General features: G+C 32.2%; 1 protein-coding gene across 1 annotated transcript in view; it reads right to left on the bottom strand.

Moving 5' to 3' along the window:
- The window catches only part of LOC148601195 (phosphoinositide 3-kinase regulatory subunit 4-like), a 47,474-nt gene that overhangs the window by 6,727 nt on the left and 28,365 nt on the right, over positions 1-12,382 (bottom strand). The window contains exons 21-29 of the mRNA XM_088554225.1: positions 11,370-11,540; positions 10,704-10,760; positions 9,701-9,744; positions 9,153-9,302; positions 8,476-8,524; positions 7,064-7,307; positions 5,897-6,092; positions 4,959-5,089; positions 1,928-2,012 (exon numbers count right to left, since the gene is read on the bottom strand). Of these exons, the coding sequence (XP_088410351.1) occupies positions 1,928-2,012; positions 4,959-5,089; positions 5,897-6,092; positions 7,064-7,307; positions 8,476-8,524; positions 9,153-9,302; positions 9,701-9,744; positions 10,704-10,760; positions 11,370-11,540 (1,127 nt within the window). The remainder of the gene's footprint in view (positions 1-1,927; positions 2,013-4,958; positions 5,090-5,896; positions 6,093-7,063; positions 7,308-8,475; positions 8,525-9,152; positions 9,303-9,700; positions 9,745-10,703; positions 10,761-11,369; positions 11,541-12,382) is intronic.

Raw genomic sequence — 12,382 nt, 5'->3', positions numbered from 1 at the left:
TTACTTATGATCAGGGGTTTCATTAACTTTTAAGGCAGGAGGTATTTTACAGAAAGTAGGAGGTACCAAATATATTTCCAAGGGGTCCAAGGCGTAGCTGTGGTGGGAGGATAAAGCCCTACGGAAGCTCCTAGATTTTAGCTTTTTTGTGACTTAAATTTTGACTTAAAAATATGGGATTAAGACAGCAATATTTGAATACTTGGGTCAGTTTTGTATAAAATATATGAATCTGAATCAAGATATATGATAAATCATAACCGATTTTGTCTGAAAACCCTAAAATCTAGGAGCTCCCCATGATTCCCACCAGATCTATTTCTAGACTAATGCTGATGAACTCTGTTGACTGTTTAATACCATGCCATTTTATATGAATATGATAAATGTTATACTTGGTTCTTAAGCTTTTATTTACTTGTTACAAAATTTGAAAACTCACACATGCAAATACACATGTAAAAGCATAGGAACAAAACTAAACACTTGTTAACTGAAATTCCATATCATGATTGTGGTTTCTAGGTCTGAATTTTTTCACATCACAATGTACATTGTATTTATTTTCTATTATTATTTATAGCAGTATTGAATCTCTGGTTATTTTTTTTATTTTCTTGGCAGCAAAGGCCAGACATGTTCTTTTCAAATTTAGGTTTGCCAGAATATTTTTACCAAAACTACCATGCCGAATTGAAAGGTCGCTCCTAAAATCACATTTTGTAAAAGTTTGTTTCACATGTTGACTCATTGTCAACACTAAACATTCCTGCATTCGTTTGCACAAATCACAATAAATATCAGGAAAAAGGACGAGTATGGGGCAATTCCAAATATGAACGGCATGCTTTTGACACGTTTTCATAGAATCTTCACCATTGTTTAGCTTTCTGTTCAGCACAAAATAATCGGTAATTGCTTTGCCTTTTCATCTCTAAAGACATAATTTTGTCTGTTATGTTCTCGTAAATCGACAGTGTTAAATCATCTTAGGTTAACTACTAAGGGGTGTTTTAACATCTTTGACTACCCTGTTGGGTCTCGCACAGACAGCCAAATTTTTAATTTAGATATTTATTTTAATTACATTTTGAACTTGTAGGTTAAGTGCTTTACCGATATATTAGATTCCAACACAGAATTATATTTTCAACTCATAGATTAAGCGCTTTACAGATATATTAGATTCCAACGTGGACCTCGACGAAAACACCCATAATACCAGAGATGATTTTGATACACAGACGACATATTGAGTGATCCTTGATATCTATTTAATAGGTTTTTCTTCATGATTTTTTTTATTCTGCTGGTACCAGACGCTACCGTAGCCGAATAAAAGTACCGGGTACTGGCTCTTAATGAAAGCACTGATGATATTATGTTCCATTCAGTTTGGAAGTTCGTTAAATCAAAATTGTGAGTACTTTTCAGTTGTATACAGGTACATGTAATCAGCTTAGATATGGAATTTGTTTTGTAAATTTTGATCTGTTAACTTGCTACTCCTTAATTACCTAAGCACATGTTGAAAATAAGTGTATGATCTTCAAATTTCACTGAAATTAAAGTTATGTACCTCCTCTAAGGACCATTTCCATGGTTCTTAATTTTACATCTACCAAATTAACTCAAATTCATAAACAGGGATAAATTAGTTTTCCAACACCACTTAAGGACTTTCCTAGTGTTGATAGAGACATAGCATCAGGGATACCTATTTACATATAAATGCTCTGAAACATGAAAGGTTAAAAAAATTTCTGTGTTAAGTGACATATGTCAGAAATAATGTTTGCAGTAGTCTTACTGCAGATGCACAGTTTGTGTTACAGGAAGTCCTGCATATTTTAGTCATTTGAAACATCAGCGATATAGCAACATACACTTATCTACGGTAAAAATTCAAATAACATTATTAGCTTACTTGTATACATGGATGTTGGCATTTTCTGTGGCTGCGGCTAATGTTAGTGATCCCTCACAGAAAACAAGACTGTTTACTTTACCATCTGTAATGTAAGAAGTATGTGTATATGTATGAAAGACTAATCAAGGGAACCAAGGTTATAGCAGTAATCAAAAGAATGTAATCCAGGGACAAAGACCAGACATGGAAAACAGACATACACAACAAAGAACATAAAGTAACTAAAATTATACATACAAAGTAAAAAAAGTAAATGAGCAACTCGGACTCCACTAAAAACTGGGAGCATGGACCAGGTGTACCGGTAGGGTAAGCGTTCTCTGCTTTTCTAGAAACACCCGCCGAGTTGCTCATAAAAAGTCAAGTCCGGGGTAGACAAACAAGGAAAGGAAAACTATGACCCGTTGAATAAATCAGTTTTCATGGTGCTGATGGATACACCATAATATATAAATATACACAAAAGTTACAGTAAACAGACATACATGTCACACAAGCAGTGGTAATTAATTGTATTATATAGTGCCATGACCTTTTATGTTTGAAGAGAAATAATTTGCCAGGAAAAGTGGAAAAATCTTCATTCAGAATAAATGAACATCGTTTTCTTATTGCAAGAAAATTAACTGATGATTATACAATGTATAAGCAATATGTTGCAAAATTACAAAAATAGAGATCTATATTTATTCACCTGATTCACATTTGAATACTTAAGTGTCAGTCCCTGTAAAAATCAGGCAGTGGGTGAAAAAAAAACACCATATTGAAATATTAATTTGACATTTTGCACCATCAGAATCATTTTGGTAAATTGAGTTATAATTTCATTCAAATGCACTGAAAATGAACATTTCAAGGGCAAATACTTCTGTTAAAATTCTCATTTGTCCAATATTCTATTGGAAAAAATTCTGAGCAAATTCGGTGAAGCAGAGTTCAAACAATAGTATTATCAAATGAAGAAAGCATTCTAAAGTTAAATTATATTGTTTGATCAGTTGGTTTTTTACTTGCACGTTTCCGATTATTTCCATTATATGCCTAATTCTTACAAAAACTATAATTAACATTTCCCTTTATGAGTCTGTGTCTGTTTGATTGACTGACTGTAGTTTAATGTTAAATGAACATTATGGGACCAAATAGATTGTTCAAATGAACAGACCCTCACTTTTACCAATCCAATATATAACCTGTGTATTTGATGGAGAAGCAGTAACTACCAAGTCATTGTAAAAGAGTAATCAAGGGAACCAAGGTTATAGCGGTAATCGTTTGTTTGTTTGTTTGTTGGGGTTTAACGTCCGAGCAGCAATATTTCAGCTATATTCAGACAATGAACATGAAATGGATGATAAAATGAACATGAAATAAAGAAGAAAGGATGGGTCACAAGGATAATAGGGTCGACAAATTTTGATTGCCACTGGAAAAAGGGGGGATGGGTAAGGTAGGGCAATTTAGCCTCCTGTGGCGGAGTGCAAAGGTTCCTACTCCTATCGAATACTACAGCAGGGTTCTTTAACGTGCGAGGAACGTGGCATTTTTCCCAACACGGTGCACCACTATGGTTTGCGGTCAGGTTTTCCGTATTATAGCCTGACAACTCCAGCATGTAACACGCCAGGGGTACCCCATTCCACCACCTGGAGCACACATCCCAGTTGCTCTATGGGCAGAGCGCCTAGCCCCCGGCTAGGTTTCTGAGCACTATTTAGTCGCCTTATACGACAAGCTTAGCGCTGCTGCAGGCCTATTCTTTTAACACCCGGACCTGCACGGGGTTATAGCGGTAATCAAAAGTCTCCTTGTATGACTTGGCCTGAATTGACCTCATGTCTTTCTGCACTTGAGGGGGCATGTTATTAAGAGACTACTAAGATGGTAAATATCTCAATCTAAGTAGATCTATCAACTGGTCCATTCAGTCAGGTCTAATTTTATTCAGATTGGTAAGGATCTGTTTTATTAACCTCATGTGGTCTACAAAATACTCATGTTTAACCAACAAGGTAAGGAGTCTCAATCTGAAAACTCCAGATTATTCTTCGGGTATGACAGCCTACTTTAAAACTCAAGATTTACCCTTAGGGATTTGGGTTTGATTAAGACTAAACAGATTTTACTACCAAGTTTTAGGATGAGTTTAAGTATGATTTATCATGTATAATTAAGGATATTTATAAACACTCTTGATTTTAACTAGCAAGGCTGATGGTCTGCTTGAATACTTCATATCAGGGGTTGGTATGTTTACTCCAAATACACCTTTTTATGGATATTTATAAACATTCTTGATTTTAACTAGCAAGGCTGATGGTCTACTTGAATACTTCATATCAGGGGTTGGTTTGTTTACTCCAAATACACCTTTTCAGTTATGGTAAGTTTCTATTGATTTACCAATATGTTTAAAATAAAAGATTAAGGGTTTTTTACCTACTGGATTGAAGGTTAGTTATACAACGTGGGTACAATTGATTTCTTTATACATTTAGTACAGGGTATAAAAAATTAAGGATTTGTTCAAATACTCCAAACTGATCTTTAAGATTGAGGGTCAGTTTAACTACTACAGATTTACATACACATGTAGAATAGCAGAAATTGGTGTTTGAATAATCCATATTTACCTTTGGTGTTGAGGGTCTGTTTGGAGAATCCAGATTTACCTATAAAGTTAAGGGTCTGTTTGGAGAATCCAAATTTACCTATAAGGTTGAGGGTCTGTAGGAGGATTCCAGATTTACCTTTAGGGTTGAGGGTCTGTTTGAGGATTCCAAATTTACCTTTAGAGTTGAGGGTCTGTTTGAAGAATCCAGATTTACCTATAAGGTTGAGGGTCTGTAGGAGGATTCCAGATTTACCTTCAGGGTTAAGGGTCTGTTTGAAGAATCCAGATTTACCTTTAGGGTTCAGGGTCTGTTTGAAACATCCAGATTTACCTATCAATGTTGAGGGTCTGTTTGAAGAATCCAGATTTACCTATTAATGCTGAGGGTCTGTTTGAGAATTCCAGATTTACCTTTAGGGTTAAGAGTCTGTTTGGATCTATTTATACTACTTCTGCCTTCCAATTTGTCACATTCCCACAGTTTGATTGTTCCATCATTTGATGCTGTGGCAAAGTAAGAGTGGTCACATGACACCTGGATCCTAGAAATAAAGTAATGATAGATTTAAACTTCTGGTACTTCATGCTACCTTACTATTAATTTCTGTTGGTTTTCTGTTAGATTATATTTGTCTCCACTAAAAAGAATCATTTATTTACTCTTTTAACAAGCAAACTCTTTAATTAGCAATTCTATTGATGGTGAGGCAAAGTTTATTGGGCAGCTCTGTAGAGAATGGATAGTGGTATGCTTAAAGAGGTGAAACTTATTCAGAACAGAACCAGAAATAAATATTTGGTAGCTTTCTCCTAGTTAGACATCAAATGCTGACAGATGTTAATGATCCAATACTTCAAAAACCTATTACCATATATACCACAATACTCAGGTTGAGTAATCTTTCCATTTCTTATCATTTATAATACACTATCCATCTATTCCCCTTTTCCTTAATTGTGATTTGGACTCATCTGGTTATATTATTCATTTCATAGCATAAATTGCACAGCGACTCCCACTTTTATTTTCATGATTTCATTAAACACACCTTAAAATGTTATTTGAAAAGTTTTTTTTTTTTATAAAATCCTTATTTCTTTAGGGTTTACAACAGATAAATTTTAATAAGACAAAACCTATGGAAAATCTAGAGAAATCCTTTTCCCACCAATATTTCAAATGCTTATATCTACTTATATTGACCATGAAAGATCTTAAAAGATATCACAACCCTTTGAAATCCTTGTAATTCTTAAACAGAGCAGCAATCATTCTTAAGTAAGGTATTTATTTCTGGGTACATGCAAGATGAGGAAGTGGAAACAAAAGATTTCATTTCATGCCTAACCTGTTAATACTGCCTCTGTGTTCATGTAGGTGGGCAACTAATAGCCCTTTGGGCCTCCAGTTTGAGGGTATAGACTGAGACTCCCAAGCTGCAAGATCATCAACAAGTAAGTCTTTAGATAAGATATCCTCGCTGTACCGATCTCGTTGTTTGTGTACTAAGTTTCGTAATTCCAACTTACAAGGATTGTATCTTGCTGAAAAAAAGAAAAAAAAATGACATACCATAACATCAATTTATTTTTTTTTACTTTACAATCACAAACATCATGACTTTTAACTAATTATGTAACAGTACAGTATATATTGCCTGTCCACATTGAAAATCTCTCAGTTGTCATAGTTATGACTATATTAAATATTTTTTTGATATAAATCATCACATTTTTATTGTATTGCAAAACTTCAAGATTTGTATTTAAAATGACTTTGTTAATATGAGGAATTTGTAATCTGTAAGAGGACAAAATGTCTCCTTAAAAAAATCAAGAAACTCATTGTTTTGATGCATATTGTGCACTTCCCTCCTGGAACAAAGAAAAAGTTGAAAAAAAAATGTACAGAATACATGGAAAAATATGGTAAATGATTAATTGTTCTTCATAATGTAAGAAAACTTTAGGATGCGAGGTATTATCATTTATTATTGATAAGATAAAAAACTAAAGAAGATCCATACTTTGTATTACCCTTGGGATTTTAAGTTAACTTCCTGTCAGAATGAAATCAGACCCTCAGTGCTTCTAAAGTCAAAGGTTAAATTAGCATTGATTATCATTATGAGGACCTCGTCTTCATAAATAATATTATGAATTTGAAACATTATTTGCACAATTAAAATATAAGAACTTATAGCATCCTTACCGAAGTTATTTTCTATGTTATAAAATAAAACAAGAATAGATATATATGTGTATATATCAAAGAGACAAAAAACCACTGAGTTGAAAACGTCAAGTATAATGATACAAGGCAGCAATGCAAGAAGTGAGAAGAAGTGAAGAAGTGAAATTATTGAAGGCTGAAAATACTCTTAGAAATTTGTGAAACTACTTTATGAAATCCTAACATTTTGATTAGACTTACAATGAAAGTGAAGAATGTTTTCAGGCTATAGTAGTTGTTGAAATACATTGATATTTTATAATAATAAATGACGTACACTTACTGTTCATAATTTTATTCATATCCTGACTGACAGAACCAATTGTTCCCCTCGTTACAGAGGATTCTGGGACAGTTCCTTGTGACATTGTCACAAAGCTTCCAGAAGATCCCTGACTACTGAGAGATGTTGTACTGTTAGATTTTTTCTCCGATATATCTGTTTTGGTTGGAGGTTTAGATTTTGTTGTTGTTTCTGATGCAGAACCAGAGTCACTGGATCCAAACATGCTCTTCCATTCAGGATTCTGTAAAAAAAATTAAGAAGTTGCAGATTTTTGGAAGCATTATTTTCTCCTTTATTCAATATAGTAAAAAATGGCAAAATCTCACAAAACAGGAAGTTGATAAAATAGCTTACAATGTATCTTCCAATCCAAATAAAAAAAGCAACCTACCAAATTTGAAGTCAATCCATCCATTGGGAGTCAAGGAAATTTCAATGAAATTTTGACTAACAAGGTGACTCCAATACACCATCCACTCTTTGGGTAGAGTATGATACAGTTACTGTAGTAATCATTACATTATTATGTACTTATTATACATGTCTTGGAATTAATTTCATGACTGTAGATTTTATCAAAGATTTAATCATCTACACATTTATCATAAACTTTAGGAGACAAGTTTTATTTCCTTTTTTATAAGTGTAATAGAAATTTTGGTTGTTTATAATGTAAAATATGCTGAATGTGTCAATTATGCAGAACTTCGTTTTTCTCATTTACCTCAAACAAACAAACATGAAACATTAGATTTTTTTCTTAAAACAGTTTGAGTTTCACAAAATTTTGGGGGAAATAATGCCTTAAATCAACTCCCATACAAACTCCACAACTATTTTTTTCGGAAACCTAAAAAATTCTGATTACGATACTGTAGGCATAATATTTTCCAAGTTTTATGTATTTTTATATTGTTTTGTTTGTTTAAATGATGGAGCTGCCATTTGAATATAAAACAGAAATAAATTCAAAAACCCATGTGGTCAGGCTTGGTAATATAACAAAGCCATATGACTTCAAGTCATTCATCAACTGATATCAATACAGAAGGTATGTTATGATGTAGGTCAAACAGCATCTTTTATATTCAAATGATTTTTATGTCACAATTTACATTTGTGCAACTGTCACTAATGAATTAGCACAATTAATGTAGTACTGTCTGTCAATCCCTGCTTATTGTAACTTTTTTTGTTTTTACACAAAATTGACATCAAAACTGTTGTGTGTTTTATCTCACATGGCAAAAATTAGGAATATCCTGGATTAAATATTGATAAAACACAATTACTCTAACATTACTCTATCAAAGATTCAATAATGATTACTTTGAAAAAATTATATTTGATTTGAATGATACAGAAAAGATATACAAATGACACAATGAAAAAAAAGCCCTATACTGTACCATGGCACTTGAAGTTTGGCTGTCTGTTTGTTGTTTCTTCTTTACACTCCTGAAAAATGTGAGAACTTAAAACTTTGTTACAAATTCTTAACATTTAGTAATTATATACATGCAGTTTCTTTTTCAGAAATTTATTGCACATTTTCCATCATGCAAATTATTTGAACTCAACTAAAATTACTAAAAAAAAAGTCTGTTTTCTTTAAAAAAAAAAAAAAAGAAAAGAAAAAAGAAAAAAAAAGAAAGGTGTTTCTTATGAAAAAAAAAAAAATCTGCCTAAATTTTTCAAATTAGCATACATAAAAAGATGAAAAAATATGATACATTCACAGATTTCTTTAGAGAACAATAAAGGCCTCAAAAAGTTGACAGGTTCCTGGGGAGAACTAAATGTTCAACACAGTTGACAGGTTCCTGAGGAGAACTAAATGTTCAACACAGTAGACAGGTTCCTGAGGATGAGAACTAAATGTTCAACACAGTAGACAGGTTCCTGAGGTGGAGAAATAAATGTTCAACACAGTAGACAGGTTCCCAGGGAGGTAAGAAAATCAGTAAATCAGTAAAACATGAGTTAAGACTTGCTGGACTGGCACCTCCATTGAAGTCAGACCTTGCAATTTTAAATCATTGCCATAATTATTTGGCCATTACACTTAAAGATAAATTACACAAACCTTGGAGGTGTACTGGTAGAACCATCTATTTTAGAATCTTTACTTTTCTCCAGTTCAGCATGGCGCCTAGTTAAGTTGCGTACATTAATAACATTTATCTCCCCTGGACGGACTATCTCTTCCATAGACCTGGTTTCATTCTCTGATGACCTAAAAAAAAATAAGTATTATAGTAGAACCAAAATTGAGAAGGCCACTCAAAGTTGTGTCTAATAAGTATTGTGATGAACTGATGAATTGTGCTGTTCAAAAGATTACAAAATTTACAATAGTGGGAAATCCTAATTTTTGTTATGAAAAAACAATCCAAACTTGGAGTTTATTCACTTTCAATTACTTGAAGTTAAAAAAACTATTTTGAAGCTTTTATTATTGCAAAAAATGTGACTGACTGGAAAAATGTGCAAGTACTTTTTCTAAAAAATTGCAATAAATAAAATCACATTTTCGACTACAATGACAAAATCATATTAAACTAATACATGCAATAATTTATAAATGAACAATACATTTGTACATGTATTTTTTTTCTGTCTTTGCCAACCTACCCTGCTCTTATTCTGTGGAGCTTCACAATATAATCTTTCATTGCCTAAAAGTACAGAAATATTTTTATAAACTTTCTATATAAGACTGATTGTTGCGTACTGAGGAACTTATTCCACGATTGATTAAATGTTTCATACCTATAACTTAAACAATATGATGTCATGTCAAGGAAATAAGGGTAACAACAAAATTACAGAACACTAATCCAATCATAATCAAGTCAAGTCCAAAATAAATCTGGCAAAACAGATATTACACCACCAGAGGAGCTGGTACCACAAAGGCCCTGACTTGGTACAGGCATTTCAAACAAAAAGGTGGGTTAAATCTAGGTTTTACAGCATGCTAAACCTCCTTCTTCCATTGCGGCATAAATAAAACAGTGGCAATATAATTTGGAGCTCTATTATTTAAAAATCAACTGTAAATCTCCCTCCCCCATCACCTGGTTCTTTATCCACCATTTAAAACTCTGTTTTCTTTATTAACAATATGTGTACATGTACTTAATATTGGCTAAATCTTTTTTTATTTCACATACATACAAGTATTAACAAAACTAAACTCACTAAGTTGAGTGAATAATAAAAAATCTCAAAACTTGAGTAGAAATTAACTATCATTATACCTCTGTAATAAAATAACAATCATCAGTTAAACAATGGAACTTGCAATACTTGTTATTCTCAAACTACATGTATTAAAGGTACAAATAAATTGAAAGTATATTTTATGATTTTAATTTTACAATCTCTTTCTTGATAACCATAAAAAATCTAACAAAATTAAGATTACCACATTCCTGGTGAAATGGTACAATGGCAGTCAACTCCGTAAGCTAATTAGCATTATTAATTAGAACCATTGTGTCATTCTTGATCTATCGTATGTTCACGTTTTTGCATTTTTAAAAATTTAAATTATATGAAATTATTACTTTATCAATAATGAACTGACTTAGTTAGTAAATGAGTTAAGAACTTATAGAATCATCCAACTAACCAGTATTTTATCTTCATGCACTTCTGCCATTCCCAGTGATGATAATTTCCTGAATATCTGAAAAACAGAAATGTTGCAAATATTGTGTTAAAAAAATGAAAATATACAGGTCCAATATCAACTCAAGTCATAGTAATAATAAACTTTGAAACTTTACTTTCCTTAGCCAAAAAGGTTGGATGAATTGTCACCCTAATCATACCAACATTAATATTAAGAAAACATGAGAATTTCTCTTAAGTTGTATAATGAACCAGCTGTGCATGGACAGGAAATCTGTTACAAATGTGAGAACAGACAGACAGACAATATATTATGTCAGTGCTTGCAATGCTAGTAATGGGCATAAAGTTGCTGCTTGAAAATGCAGAAATACAGCTCTAACCTGTAATTTTCAAAAGAACACTACTGTGTGCCTAATACTTTTTTCTTGACGTGTATTTTTTTTTTGTTTCCATGAATGTAAAGTAAGGAAATCACTCTATCGTATTTTAAGATCTGGGCATGCTTAAAAAAAATTGAGACCATCAATCTTGAAATTTAGGCTCTAAATTTATGATGTTATAATATATTAAATGTGATGTAACAATATGAATATTGCTTAAGATTTACCTGTGACATACTCAAATATTTATTTACCTGTGACATACTGGAATATTTATTTACCTGTGACATACTCTCATCCATTTCAGAATATACAACTTTATTTCTATAGATTTTTCTCATGTACTGTCTCTCTTGTAGTGTATCAAACAGCCGATCTAACATGTTGGATTTTAGAATGTATTCAAACACATGTCTGGGGACAGAACCCTCTAAGGCATTCAACAAATACACCTGAAATGTAGTTTAAAACAGGCCATTAATCATGACAATTTGGCAGCAGTTTTGTATTTTCGCTATTTTCCTGATAAGAACTGTGATTAAGTAGCAGTCTTTGTAAGAATCATGCAAAATCTGAAAAATGTGATATACCCCAAAAAAGGCTACGTATTTTTATTTTTGTAAATAAGTTGTTCTATGGGTCTACACTATGAAATGTGTAATTATTCATTCAAATCTGCCTGCTCTTAGGAGATACTCAACATTGAAAATCCAGTAGATTCTATTGTATTTGAGCGTCATTTACAGAGTTATCTCTCTTCATTTTGAAATCTACAGTGCATTCTATATAATTTTTATCTCCTAAGAGCACGGGTTATATGAAAAACCACATGTTATCTTCTGTTTACTATGACATTTCAAACAAATATGAAAAATAAAAATATGTAGGCTTTTTACCCATGAATCACATTTTGCATGATTCTTAGATGGAGTGCTACTTAATATTTTATTCAAAAATCATTATGATATGATTTGTGAAACAATCACAACTTTAAATCTGCAAGAAATTGATTGATAACAGAAACCATGAAAAAAGACAAAAGTGAGAAAATTTCCTGAGTTACAATTAACTGTTGATTATTGTAATTATGACAGTATTTTTTGTTTTGGTGTACCTATATGCGTTGAGTCTGTCAAATAAACAAAATGGTATTATGAAAACCTAAATGAGCTAAATTATGAAATCTCTGACATCAAAATAATAGATAAAACACAAGGTTTCATCCTATGAAAATTAATAGCCATCAATTAAAGTGATAAATGAAGACAGCATTCCCTGTGATGTAGGGTATAGC

The sequence above is a fragment of the Perna viridis genome, chromosome 12 (genome assembly GCF_037379345.1).
Source record: "Perna viridis isolate PV_CMFRI_1.1 ecotype Kerala chromosome 12, ASM3737934v1, whole genome shotgun sequence".
NCBI lineage: Eukaryota > Metazoa > Mollusca > Bivalvia > Mytilida > Mytilidae > Perna > Perna viridis.
This window is presented reverse-complemented; position numbering and strand designations above follow the sequence as displayed.